The 13807-nt window shown below is 48.5% G+C and overlaps 5 protein-coding genes across 5 annotated transcripts; 2 read left to right on the top strand and 3 right to left on the bottom strand.

The window, feature by feature from the left end:
- Positions 1–457: 457 nt before the first annotated feature.
- On the top strand, positions 458–1445 carry RPE1 (RIBULOSE-phosphate 3-epimerase; the record flags this gene model as incomplete). Its single annotated transcript, XM_049251798.1, has 3 exons — positions 458–700; positions 843–1094; positions 1182–1445. 3 exons carry the CDS (start codon positions 458–460, stop codon positions 1443–1445), a joined length of 759 nt encoding a protein of 252 aa, XP_049109116.1.
- Positions 1446–1958: 513 nt separating this feature from the next.
- On the bottom strand, positions 1959–2473 carry LOZ57_002734 (uncharacterized protein; the record flags this gene model as incomplete). The annotated part of the gene is made up of 3 exons (XM_049251797.1): positions 1959–2132; positions 2193–2308; positions 2377–2473. 3 exons carry the CDS (start codon positions 2471–2473, stop codon positions 1959–1961), a joined length of 387 nt encoding a protein of 128 aa, XP_049109115.1.
- Positions 2474–5933: 3460 nt separating this feature from the next.
- DCL2 (Dicer-like protein 2) lies at positions 5934–10553 on the bottom strand (the record flags this gene model as incomplete). Its single annotated transcript, XM_049251796.1, has 7 exons — positions 5934–8475; positions 8525–9598; positions 9665–9815; positions 9874–10126; positions 10198–10246; positions 10303–10331; positions 10380–10553. 7 exons carry the CDS (start codon positions 10551–10553, stop codon positions 5934–5936), a joined length of 4272 nt encoding a protein of 1423 aa, XP_049109114.1.
- Positions 10554–10981: 428 nt separating this feature from the next.
- On the bottom strand, positions 10982–12037 carry PRE8 (Proteasome subunit alpha type-2; the record flags this gene model as incomplete). Its single annotated transcript, XM_049251795.1, has 5 exons — positions 10982–11100; positions 11150–11755; positions 11806–11856; positions 11912–11931; positions 11994–12037. 5 exons carry the CDS (start codon positions 12035–12037, stop codon positions 10982–10984), a joined length of 840 nt encoding a protein of 279 aa, XP_049109113.1.
- A 400-nt stretch (positions 12038–12437) lies between these two features.
- Positions 12438–13552, top strand: LOZ57_002731 (uncharacterized protein; the record flags this gene model as incomplete). Its single annotated transcript, XM_049251794.1, has 2 exons — positions 12438–13310; positions 13379–13552. The coding sequence occupies 2 exons, from the start codon at positions 12438–12440 to the stop codon at positions 13550–13552; spliced, it is 1047 nt and encodes a 348-aa protein (XP_049109112.1).
- Between the last annotated feature and the right edge of the window lie 255 nt (positions 13553–13807).

The following is a 13807-nucleotide window of genomic DNA, read 5'->3' as shown; positions in this document are numbered from 1 at the left end:
CGGAGATTGACAAGATTTTAGCGGCTATCGGATTTCGGAAAATTATAATTGCGTAATAGAGTTGCCGTAGCTACGCCAAACCTTAACCGACACTAGTTATCACGTGTTGCGTCGCGTCTAGCGGGATCATTATATCTCCGTGCCGATGAAGTATCCCACCAGCGCTTCATGACACTATGGAATACTCCGTACATCACGGCTTAACACCCGCAATAGGATAGACCTAGAAGGCGAATAAGGGCAAAAGTGCCGCAATTACGTAGGAGCGACCAGTGTTTTCTTCCCAGCAGTGACTTCTTTCGCAGGTGCCCCGCCTAGACTCGTATCCGTTAGGTGGTCGCGTCGAATCGTATGCGGGGAACAAAGATCGAATTTCCTGTTGAGCTCCCTGTTGCCCCTCGCGGCACCACCAAGAAGCAAACAACCATATTCCATCTCCGATTTCTAGGCTGCGACAATGACACCTCCAGCCATTATAGCACCCTCGATCCTATCCGCAGATTTTGCAAATCTCGGTGCGGAATGCTCCAGTCTGATTAAAGCCCAGAGCGACTGGATCCATGTCGACATCATGGATGGTCATTTCGTTCCTAATATTACCTTTGGGGCGCCGGTTGTTTCGAAGATCCGGGCACACGTTGATCGCCCTCCGGTTGCTGGCAAGAAAGGCACGTTTGATTGCCATATGATGATTGCCGAGGTGAGACCTAGATTGCCTACATTTTGGCTTCCTTGGGGGCTACTCCTCCCTTCAACTGCTCGATAACGCTAACTGCGTCTTTGCGCGGGCCCTCCAACGCTGCCCTGGCGTTGTATCTAGGGGCCCTAATGCTGAAATATAGCCACAAAGATGGGTTAAAGATTTCAAAGATGCAGGCTGCGACCTTTACTGCTTTCACTGGGAGGCAGCGACGTCATCCACTGCCGCCAAAACACCGGCTGATAAAGAAACAACACGGAAAACGAGCCCGAAGGAATTGATTCGCTACATCCATGACATGGGAATGCTGGCTGGGATTGCGCTCAAACCGGCCACCTCTGTCGACGTGCTGTGGGAGATATTAGAAAACCCAGTGGAAACTGAACGACCAGATGTGAGTTTTGCATTCCCCCCGGCTCTCCTAGGCTACGGTCTTTCTTGATAACGTGGTTTCTAAACAATTTTCGTACGGCTAATACAGATGGTCTTGATAATGACTGTTGAACCCGGGTTTGGAGGCCAAAAGTTCATGGCTTCGGAGCTTCCCAAAGTCCAAGCTTTAAGAAAGAAATACCCGGAAATGAATATTGAAGTAGATGGTGGGCTCGGCCTAGGAACCATTGACCAAGCTGCCAATGCAGGTGCGAATGTTATTGTGGCCGGTTCTGCAGTCTTTGGCGCAAAAGATCCAGCAGAAGTCATTGCAAAATTACGAGAAGCTGTGGAAAAGAGGAGGGGTTGTTGATCGAAACACATTAGTAAGATCATTTGCAGAAGATCTACCACGATGAAGTAAACAAGAATTGTCAAAATTCCAGGCTATAGATTGTCACGGTTGCATCCATCCTTTGGGGTGACTGAAGAAACAGACTCTCAGTCCCTACACGTATCTGGCGACAAAAAGTCGGATTGCGGAATTCTTTCTTCTATGATCTATTATAGATATTTATATTTACTATTCGAGTTTTAGCATCGAGCATTGCAATTCTAGGACTCCTCACAGCCCATACAGCGGCATGGCTATCATTGGTACTCTGCATCAAGTCCTCAAGCGTAGGGCGCTTATCGTAGGGAGGGGGGATGAAAGAGTTCACGCCCAATTAGTTGGCTGATCTCTTTACAGGCTGGCGCCCTCGTAATCTTCGGGGGGTGAAGTTGGAAATACACCTTGGCCTGTTATAACGAAGCTTCACACTGCGACGCAGAACTAGCTTTCGGGCAGTAGTACTTTGACATACTGAGCCCCAGGCTTGAAGCGTCAAAACAAAACCTCTCCACTATGTTCGGCCTCAAACCCTAGAGATTGGAGCTTTCCACTGTGGCGTTTGTCCTGCTGTTTTCGTTCTGCATCTTCCTTCTTTTTCAATTCCACTACCTCTGAGAATTCTACTTGGCGGTAAGGCTCTGGAATGTTGTCCTCTCGGTCAAGATCCTATATGTTACTTCAGTCAGAGCCAGTTAACCACCCATGGGAACTCAAATATAGACGCACTATCTCTCCAAGGAGCATGACATTCTCCCCGCGAACAAGAAACACTCCCCGACTGACTTCTCCGTATACATTTCCAGCATAGACTCGTTCTACAGTGTCTTGAAGAACAAGATTTGCTAGAAGCGCACAAACAAAAGGTCAGACATTTTGTCAGCGTGGGTGAGCACCAGGTCTGCCAACTTACCAAACTGGTCCCAGGTCCGTAGAACTCCGATCAATTTACGACCATCACGAAGGATCAAGACAAGTTTCTCTGGAATTTCCCCAAAGATGAGAGCCATGTCAGCAAATTATCAACAGCCCGCAAAATACCAATCAGCCAAATGCTTGTCCCAAGGTGTTGATGCATGGTCTTTGCAGGATCGCTTCGGCCATTCGCAACGGTATCGATAACAAGAATAGAGGAAGGTATATCTCACTATCAGTTAGATCAAGAAGCTGTGCGGCGGTTGTAAAAAGCTGTGGAGGTAGTTGTGGGGGGCCTTGAGCAGGTAGTACGGGGCCTGGGTGGTCCATCGTATGTGGGTGAGGGGGAGACGGATGTGGTCGAACGAAGGCGACAGTGTCGGCGAGTAAGGAATTAGGATGAGCACCGATACTGTATTGTGATCATGATGCGAAACACCTTGGGAGATAAGCGTAGGTCAGACCGGGGAGTTTCCCGCTCAATGTGAAAGCTCGCCCGCAATGATTCTTAGGTATCGTGATGGAGTTTATTCGCCTCCCCACGAAGTTCGCGGAGGCATTGTTTATCCGACCCGGACTAAAAGGGGCGCCTAGAAAGGGGTCAATTTCAACAACGGCTTCAAGATGCGAACTACTCCGTACAGAGTACAGAATATTAACATTTCCATACGATACAGGTAGTTATACAACCAGCTGACCAACTTAGTGCTTGTGCGGCTTGTCCTGTTTACTTAAGGAGGCAAGGCAACCCTCACGGAGATCTTCTTTTCGAACCGTGCTGCCTGGCGATGATATACCCCGTACTCCGTATACATTTAGCGCTTCCTGAAAAGACTACCAACCCAAAGAACTGTAGTGGGAATTCTTACTACGTCCAAGTCACGATGCAGCAGTCAAAACTGAAAACGATTGTCTTGCATCCTTTACCCGGGGGTAAGTGGCGATTCTCTTTATATTATATTGAAACCATAGCTAATAATTAGGTACTTAAGGGAATTGGCTATCCAAATTATGGAACATAAAATTTAAGGCAACCCTGCGCCAGCATAGCGTTCTGTCGTGGGCCTCATTATTCATCATCGTCTTTGTGCGGGCCTTCTATACCCCTGGCCCCTATTAGATTATTGTGCCTAGCAGATGGTCGATTCAATTCAGCAGCCAGTACTTTTTGACCTCAAAGCTGCCTTTTCTTCAACCGACGCTCACGCCTGCTGCTAGCATTATAAAAAAAGTCTTCATAAGTTGGAGCAACACTCGCACACTGGGCAGTATCTACTGGGGCTTCATTTTGTATCAGCCTCAAGTCCTCAAGAGATACAATGCCTTTGCAGTATAGATAATGCATGAGCTCGAACCCGGGAGAAGTTCCAACCAAAGTTTGACCTTGCTGGGTATGCTGCGTGACGATGTGGTCTAACAGCCAACTCCATGCCTCCCCCTCCCTAGCACCATGGAATGACTTTTTGCAGAGCTGGCATGTCACGCTTAGTGGGATAGGCTGCGATTTGAAATGCCCAGTGACGTGAGCTTTCCAGTCCGCGACATTATCGCTGATTTTACGGCAACCAAGTAGATGAAAAATGCAATGTGAGATGAAAGCTTTTTTCGCCTCGGGAGCAATGAGATTGTCATTTTCGTCGGGATAGAGGATATTCTGTGCGTTGATATCACTTGCCCGGTCGGTATTTAGGGATGCTGAATATGGCGTTGACACCGAGACACCCGCTAGAGACGGCACTGTTCGCGGAACAGATACATCATACGTGGATGCCCTACTGCTCGCATAATCACCTCTTTGGACTCTCAGGGATGCTTGTCTTCGATGAGTGGTCGTGCGTACATAACGATCATTCCGGTTTGCAGTCGGATTTGCTGGGGTAGGACCGAGTGAGTAGGATGACAGTCTGTCGATGAAATCCCCTGGTCGATTCCTCGCCCAGTTGTTTAAAGAATAAAGCTGATCATGGGGCACTTCAAGAGATAGTCAGCTCTAAGAATTTCCTAGTACCATTGCTGCATAGTGTTCACATACTTTTTGATCTAGGAAAAGAAGTACGCCCGAATACTGACACCCTCACCAGGAACCCTGCTCAGGAATTTTCACACTTGGATCCCACTAGTACTATGAAGAACTAGAGGCTGCATTGCCTTGCATTGAATCATTGCACAATTTTAGGTCCTTTTTATAATGGAACCCGGACGCTGCCCCGAGTTGAGGCTCTTCTGCTGCGCCATATACTTTCTCGAGTCAAGGGATCACATCCCTGAACAACCCTGTTTGCGCCATTGATACGATAATGGCCAAGTCGTAGGGTGACACGTTTCCCCATACTTGCATACAATATCATGCTCAAGGTTCACCGGGGTTCATTCTCCCCGCCGGTTCTGGACACTCGGTAGAGTGGCTAGTGGAAACGCTAGTTCATGGTATTTCTTCTCCATATTGCCTGGAACGACACACCTCATCGTATCGCAGTGCTACACTACTTCATTAACCGACTGGTGGAGTGAAGTTGGTCTAAATGTCGCCTGCAGGCCGTTCGTACGCATCGGATTACAGATCCAACTTTTTGGTCTTTGTATGCACCGTCAATACTGATGTAGCACCTGTTGATAGGCCAATTCCTCTATGCTGTTGTCTATTCGCTGCTATACGATCGCTGCAGAGCCTATTTGTCAAGGCGGATGGGGCTCAGCATCTACGCGCCGCTCGAATCGTGTATCCCACCCACCGCATTTGTCTTATCTGTGCGGAATTATCCTTAGTAAATCAGTGCTATTGACAAAGCAAGCAACAGGGATTCTATGCTTCTACCAACCTAGCATTACGAAGCGGAAAGAATCGCCGTCCCAATTTGAACATTCACTTCTACCTCTCTGCGCTGCATCCTGGGAGGTGGAAGTGTGAAGGAGTGAGCTGTCCATAAAATGGGGCTCCTCAGGCCTGCATGGGCTCCATTTTGTTTGAACATATAACTGGACAAAGCGCCGACGGCGCCGGCTCTCTGCTTGAACAAGAAGGCCAAGTTCTTGATGCGCGCCGAACAGTCGGGTCGCCATCGCGTTATAATCAGACGAGAAACGAAAAGGGAGATGATCGCTCTGCTCCCGGTTAAACTCGGACTTGAAGCGGTTCTCGGTCGGCCGTAACGGCGCAGAATAGCTCAAAACCGCGGTTTACCAATTTTCACGATTGCATGGCGTCCATTTAAACTGCGACTGGGAGCCCCATTTTCCCCGCAGATGCATTTTTCCGTTTCCGCTGGCTTACGACGCTTTTGACCCAAGAGTTAAACAGGGTAAGGCCAATCATCCTGCATATTGTTGGCGTTCATACCCGTATGCACCCCAATGTTGAGATCCATAAAAGGTGCCATGCTGTGACGTTGTCCAACTATTTTATTCAACTCTAGCAAATTGTTGTTCTATCTCTGCGCCTAAAATGCAACTATAACTAATCGTTCAAATCAGTTCCGCCACATTTTGCGTGGCATTGGGACCACAGCAAAAATAAAAGCAAGTAACCAACGTCTATCTGGCAGGGCACATATGCAATCATTCAGACATAGCATCGTACGACGATCTACTCTCACTATCTGCGCGCAAGATTGCCACTGCGGCATCTGCGGCTCTTGTCTCGGCCTCGATGCCACTTACTCCATCATCGATACGTACAATCTCTTTGTCCGCAACCCAAACAGTGCATTCCCATCGTTCACCCTCCTGGTCTCGTACAGACTTAGTTTCGTAACGCACTGGGAGAGTGTTCGCCAAATGGCCCAAGCGTTGTTTTGGATGCATGAAATCAATGTCCTCGGTTAAGACCCGTTCAAGGTAGCTCATGAGGCCAATACGCTGAAGGAAAATTCGACATGCGTCCATGGAGCCTCGAGAATCAATAAATATGGCACCGAGTATGCTCTCTATGATATCAGAAAAGAATTTGGCGGCACTCAGGCGTGAGAGTAGTGACCAGGGATACGTTTGCGAGGAGCAAAGTTGTTGAGTGATGTCAATGCCAAAGTCTTGGTATTGCTTCGTGGCACTCTGTTGGGCCTGAGATATATCCCAAGACACTGCGTGACGCATGAATGTCCAAAGATAAGTTTTCTGCTTTGTCATTTCAATCGTAATTTTTCTACTGGCGCTCCCGAGCACTTCCCCTCTGTCTAGCTCCACATACGTGTTCATGCACAGGAAGGCTAGGAAGTCCGCATTGACCAATGCCGTTCGCATGAGATGCATATCATAGTGAGCAAACTGTCTCGGCGAGTTAAATAATGCCTCCACTATAATATTATCCAAAACAGCATCACCCACAAACTCTAGCCTTTGGTACGATTGCCCCGAAGTTCTGCTACTCGGGTGTGTCACAGCAGCCAAAAGGAGGGTTCTTTTTAGAAATTTATAGCCCAAGAGCCTTTCCAGTTCCGGTAGAATACCCCAGGCATCAAAAGAATCATCTGCTTCATCATTGAGTCGTGTAACACACTCATCAATTGAACACCAATTGATGTCAGAAAGAAATATTTGTAAACAGCGTAATGCTTTTTCATGCCCACCATCGACGCTAGCTGCACCAATCAGAGCCTCGACGACATCCGCCAACACCTTGGTTGACATTTCTCTCGAAGACGCGACAGCGGCATCTGAGGCAGTGAAGTCCGTGTTGTATGATGGTCGCCATTTGGCACCACTGAAAGGCTTTGTAAGAATAAACTTGTCCAATTGCGCTCTTACTGCAGCTTTTGCAAGATAACCATTTGAAACAATCAAACTTTTCGTGTTTGACAAAAGGCCTTCGGGCCAAAAAGGGTTCTGCGCTGCAAGCGAGAGTGAGGTGTATAATTTCAGAAGGCTGTCGCCAAAAAATTCTAGGCGCTGGTAATTGGAAGCTTCTCTTGCCACGGATGAGCTGATTGCCGTTAAAACCAAGGACACGTCATTGAACCTGACGGCACTCAAGAGCGTTTGAGCTAGCTCACCCGCAATTAGGTAGTTCTCAACATTATGGATTATACAGGGAATAAACAACGTGAACTGGCTGTAATGAGCTGGCAGTTTGTCAATAAAACAATCTTTGGCCGCGTGGCAGCATTTTGCAGTGTGGTGCGATTTTGAGGTATCCAAATTTGCTAGTGGGTGCAAAAAGTCTGTTCGTTTCGGCCAGGTTAAACCCTCAATATGAAGTATCTGGTCCCCATTTTTTTCATCTGTATCGACACCATCAACTTTCTCTGGGGCGTATTCTCGCCATATGTACTTTTCGAATACGCAGGGGCGAGATCTAGAATCAAGGCGTCTCACGAGGCCGAGATTTTCAAGATCAGTAGGATTCTGTTCTACAGAACCGCTGAGATTAATGGTTCCCGTCACGGATTCACACCACTCTTTAATCGAGATATCGGTTAATTCTACCGGGGGAACGAATAGCCAAGAAAAATCTAGATTATCGGATATCATCTTTTGAGAATATAGAGACGAAAGTAAAATAGAAGTTGTGGTGGCAGCGTGTTCGATGAGCTCCGCGCTAAATCTCTGGTTGTCATGTTTGACAGAAACGACCATAGTTGTTTCTTCATTCCAGAAAAGTTTGAACGAAAAATCACAGTGCAGTTTTGCTGGAAGGATCAATGTCATCGGTGGAAACTTTTGGGAGTCAGTTTGTATGTCGACAATAAATGTATAGAATAACTGTTTATTTTGCCAAATACGGGCCATTTTAGCCCAGGGGTTGTAGATATCAGACACCATTGCGAAACTTGGCCGCTTTTCGATTTGTTGTTCAAAGTCTTCGTCATCTTTACGACGATGGGCTGGCATTAGATGTTCATTAACTAGTCCAGCTTGGTACAATGCCACGTATGCTTGGAAGGCCGCATCCCTTTTGGCCATTTTCTCGGTTTTCCATACATGGACGCTATGAAAAACTCGCAGCTTCGGGTCAACAAAACTTGGTAGGACAACTTTCGCCGACCTTGTTGTGTTGCTTTCTATGGTAATGAAAAAGTCCGGCTCTGCAGCAGTGAATTCCCAAGAATGGGTGGCGCAGAAATGAAAGAGGTGGCTTATCACATTTTCAAACGTGAGAAGCGCCCTTAAGTAAGTTAGTAGTGTAAAAGAATAACACCAGGGTATGCCCTTACCCTGTTGATTCAATTCTGAAGTTATCAGAGCTTGACTCCTCAACGTCTTCTAAAATGCGGAGTTCTTGAAGCCTTTGTTGATTTTCAAGGTATAGTTGTTTCACTGCGTCTTCCATTGAATGCAAGTCTTTGATGGTTAAGACATCACTGGAACTCACAAAGAGAGCAAACTTAGAGTCTTTCTTTCTTGCTCTTCCTCTTCGCTGAATGTAAGATCGTAAATCGCTGGGAAGATCAAAACAAACAACAACATCACAGACAGGTATATCAATACCCTCTTCAAGAACAGCAGTTGTTACAATAAGATTGATTTTCGCAGTACGGAGGTCGGTAATAGTGGTCTTTTGCTCATTAGACTTATGTAGCTCTGTGATATCAGACTTTCGAGACATATACGCTGAGTTTCCCAGAAACGCCGCCGCTCGAATGTGTTCCAGATGAGGATGCATCTTAATTAAGTGAGCAAGCATAGTGACTGTGGCTCTTTCTTTTGCAAATATTATTCCAATAGAGCTCTCATTGTGCTCCTTTTGCAGAAACGTGATCAGACGGCGACATTTTGTCGAAATTTCCTCCGGTACTGTATTCAAAATGTCCCTTTGGTGATTCATCGGTATCTTGAGGAGAGCTTCGGATATATACAGATCGTCTTTTTTATCCCAATCTGACCGGTTACTTTCAAAGATATCTATATTTTTGTCTTTAAGCTGTTTTATGCATTTTGCAAGGAAGGTGTCCGCAGCCCAAGGGCCAAGCTCCTGAAGAAGAGTGGAAAGGGTGTTGCGACATCGTCGCAGCTGGTTCAGACAGGGTGTTTTGTTATTTGCCATAGCAGTGGAGAGCTTTTGCCTACTCCTAGCATCATCCCTCTGTTGCATAAACTTGACATAAGGGTCATTCCAAATATCAAGGCGATTTATGATCTCGTCAAGATTGTCGGATGTAGATGGATAATTAATAATATCTATTTGGTATTCAATGTTATAAAATTGAGGCAAATGCACGTACTGCATCATCTCATCCCGATGAATCTTTGGGGTCACACAGGTAGCATTCAGATTATCTTCCAGAGTCCTATAATTGAGTTAGGGTCATAGAATCTAAGGGTATGCACGATATAAACGGGGTGAGATAAGGTACTTGAGATAGGAGCGGTCAGCTTTGGTAACGGGGCTTGCAGTGAGGCCCAGCACATGTGGCAAGTCCTCCTTTCCTCCCTTCTGTTGCAAGCCATAATGGTAGAAATCTCGCATAATCTTGTTTGCAGGGGCATTGCGGATACAGCGGTGCGCTACACGTGTAAGCAGATGATACCAGGAAAAAACGGGATTGACGGATATGGACAGTACCTTCGTCAAAAACAAGCAATGCTATACGGTTCAATTGAACGAAGCCATTGGATAATGCATCCAGCAACACCTGAGGTGTTGAGACGAGAATCCGGATATTCAGGAGGATACCATCCCAGATTTTCTTGGTGGACCAGTGGTCGACATTGTCGGCTCCTGTTAGGATCCGGGCCTGGAAGGCTGGTAGCTGCGCGGTGATAACGGAGTATTGTTGTTCAGCGAGCGCAACTGTGGGCGCCAGGAACCAGACAAGCTGCTCTCTGTAAGTATCGTATGTACGTATAGATTGGGCCCCGCCGACAGACAGGGCGCCAAGCGCCTTACCTTCTGAGGGGAACAGGTGGCCAACTCCTTTTCTATGCGAAGAATGGCACTATAAATGCATATTAGATGGTGAACGAAGGTGTTCTGCGGGTGGTTGACACCGACATCTCTGTTTTACCGCTTCCAGTGTCCATCTAATACAAGGTCAATATAAGACAACAATACTAAATAGACAGACTTACGGCCACGATGACGTTACCTCCTAGACTAGCATCCAGCATCTCCAGCTGATAGCTCCGCGGAGCACGCGGACGCGGCTCCTCCGCTGAGATGGCGGCATCGTTAAGCGTTGAGGCCGGAGGCATCTTGGGAGCTTTCTCGACCTTTTGCCGCTTTGAGCTCCGCTCATCTTCCATTCTCTCGGACATCGCAAGGCAAGCTGGGGGGGGTGTAGATGCATCTTCAGCAAGACAGGCATGGTCTTGTCAGAGGCCGTTTTGTGGGCGGGAGGTGCCGCCGCTTGTTTGCTGCGTCGTTGACCTGGCAGCCCCGCGTTTGATTTGACGTCGTTGGGTTGCGAGATGTCACTAACGGCTGAACCCTGGTTCCCCCACTGCATGCAACAATCCTTGGATGGGCATACTTTTATACAAGATGTTTACATCTACAGAGAAGCTGACTTAAGGTTGTACCAGCAGGTAATGACGGTTGTTTGAAAGTTCAAGAGAGGGCGAGGGCAGTAGAATTGACGTGGTCTATTTGACGCTGGTATATTCCCGTGCATCTAGTGCCCGAGGTCTGTCATTACATACAAAAGCTTGCGGATGACGCCGGATGCAGCCTATCATAGGTTGGTTAGGTAGTCCTCAATTTCCTCCTTGGTCAGTTTTCGGAACCTGGGGCCTCTAGCACCTTCTACTCCTTCAAAGCCTAATAAATGGTCTGCGGGTGGCCCAACAATCCCTAAACAACTGTTAGGTGCGCTCATAGGTGGTGGTAGTTGCACACTCACCGATTTCAATAGTGTCGCCATTCATCTCCCCCTCGATAGTCTCTTTCAGGGTAAGCAAGGCGATATGTACGGCATCTTCAAGCTCTAAACCCTCTGTGTAGCGCTTCTCGAGGAACGTCTTGGCCGATGTTGCGCTCTTGCCAATTGCAGTGGCCTTCCAGGGAAAATAGCTCCCGCTGGGATCAACCTGATATAAGCTGGGGCCGCCTTTCAAAATGCCTCCCGTCTTGCCTGACGCTTTTTTCTTCTCCGCCTCTGTTTGGCCTTCTTGGGCTTCTGGCGTTTCTGGCTCAATACCCTCGTCCCAACCAGCAATGAGCAAGCTCACTCCATATGGCCGCACGCCACCTGACTGCGTGGCTTCCTGCACCACTCGCGCAACATCTTGTACAAGTATTCTCGTGGGAGGATATTCGTTGTAAATTCGTTTGTAGCTGGTGTGTGAAGTCTTGCGCGCTTTGTCTACGAGCACCCTGTAGTCTGGGCCCATGCCAGAGTATACCATACCGATATCGGGCGTGATCAGGGAGATCTTCGAGAGTGAGGTGGGATCGATCAGCGGTGATGAGGATTTTTTCTCCGTAGCAAGCACAACTCCGTTGGTGGCTAGACAGAGACAATCAGCGAGAAACGTGCGGGCCGTTGCAGGTTGCTACCTTTGATTCCTAGCGCCGTCACACCTTGGTTGACGGCATTTAAAGCATACTCTGCTCGAAGTTAGCAAAGGCAACGCTTGCTGGGTAGCCATTGGGGGTACTCTACCAATCTGCACAAGCTTCCCACTATATAGATGTCAGATACCAAGCTGCTAGACCGTCAAATGCTATAGGGACCATGCACGTACCTAGGGGAAAAGGTAGTCAGAGAAAACGAGTATCGGTCGGCCATTGTCCCGAGTGCAAAGACGGAGTACAAGAAACAACAGAAGGAAGAAGGATGGTCGTCGGCGTCGTGATGGTTGAACGAGACGGAGCTCCAGCTTTCAGGCAGAGGCGTGTACGTCGCGCGCAGGTAGCAAGATTAGCCGAGCGCGTAATCCTGCCGTTTACAGAAGCTGCCAACAAACGCGGCTTTTTCCCTCCAGAATCTTCCGCGCCGTCGCCCGCCCCTTATAAAGAATGCCTCTGCCGCACAGCTTCACCACGGCTCTGCTGCTCTCACCACGCGATGCTGCTGCTGGTTGAGCCGGAGACATGCTTCTTCTGGCCGTGCTTTTTTGGTCCCGGATGAATTTCTGAATCTCTTGATTTGCTCCCCTGTTGTTTTTCCTCCACGGCTCCCAGTTCTCATGGACCGCCCCAGCGAGCAGCGCAGCACACCGTCGTGGCACTGGCCCGAGGCGGCGTCGTCGTCGTCTACCGTTCCCGGTAGCTATGAGACTCATTTCGACCGGCCGCCCAGCCCTGCTGCTGAAGCCGCTGGCAATCCCAATAATAATCATAATAACAACCCAAAAACCTACCCCTCCAGAACATGCAGGATATGCTTAGAGACCGTTCCTCCCACGTATCATCCCGCGTCGGAGAACATTCCTTCCTTCCTGCAAGCCGGCCCGCGTGTCAGCTACGACTCAGAAGACCCCTCACTCGGGCGCCTGATCCGGCCCTGCAAGTGCAAGGGCTCGTCGCGGTATGTCCATGAGGGATGCCTACGGCAATGGAGGCACGCCGATCCGGGCTACGGGCGGCGCAACTACTGGCAATGCCCGACGTGCGGGTTTCAATACCGGCTGGAGCGCATGGCCTGGGGCCGATGGATTAGCAGCGCGTCGAGCCAGATTCTCGTGACGGTGGTGATATTAATGTTTGTTATGTTTGCGCTGGGATTTGTTGCTGACCCGATCATCAACCTCTACATTGACCCCTATGATACCATTATTACGTCCACGGCCTTTTGGGATAAGGACGCCGATCCCCACATTATTGCGGTGGGAGGCGCTAAAACCTGGACAGAACATTTCGTTAAAGGATTGGCATCCTTGGGAGTTTTGTCTTTCCTGAAGGTTGTGTTCGCCCTATCGCCTTGGCAGTGGTGGAATTTACGCAACTCAGGCCTGCTGGGAGGTGGCCGCGGGGGCCGCCGAGGCGGCGCGACCGGCAGAGATAGGGTTGCGTCCATTAGCTGGCTTGTTATTGTTATTGGCGTGGCCACATTTCTTTGGGTACCCAGTCGTTATCATTCCCTCTATATGGATGGTGTTGAGGCTAATGTTTCTTGGGGATAATATAGGGTGTTTACAAGGGAGTTCGGGCGTGGAGCTGTCGGGTGTTGGAGAGTGCTGGGCAGCGCGTCATGGATGTTTCATTAGACGAGGATGATGATGATGATGATGATGACGACGAAGATGCCGACCGGGACGGTGTCTCTCGTGGTCAAGACGATTCCTCGAAAAAAGACGACTAGCCCAAGTCTACTCCGTACATTCCGCACCATTACCACACTAGAATTGTTCAAGTTCGGTTCGTGGAATCCAACGGTGACTACGGAGTATTAATGTCTTATCCTTCGGCGCACTGCTTTGAGTTGCCATGTCCTGCCAATGATGTGTCAATCAGTCGATGTGCGCAGAGCAGCGGAACCTTTGTTAACCGTCGCCCGGAAGGTTGGCGTCTTGATCGGTTAGCGTTTTGCTTTCTCGGGATGGCAGCCTTCGCCTTT

Source organism: Ophidiomyces ophidiicola (genome assembly GCF_022830035.1).
Source record: "Ophidiomyces ophidiicola strain CBS 122913 chromosome Unknown scaffold_8, whole genome shotgun sequence".
Taxonomy (NCBI): Eukaryota; Fungi; Ascomycota; class Eurotiomycetes; order Onygenales; family Onygenaceae; genus Ophidiomyces; species Ophidiomyces ophidiicola.
Note: the sequence above shows the minus strand (reverse complement) of the source record. Positions and strands in the feature narration are given on the sequence as shown.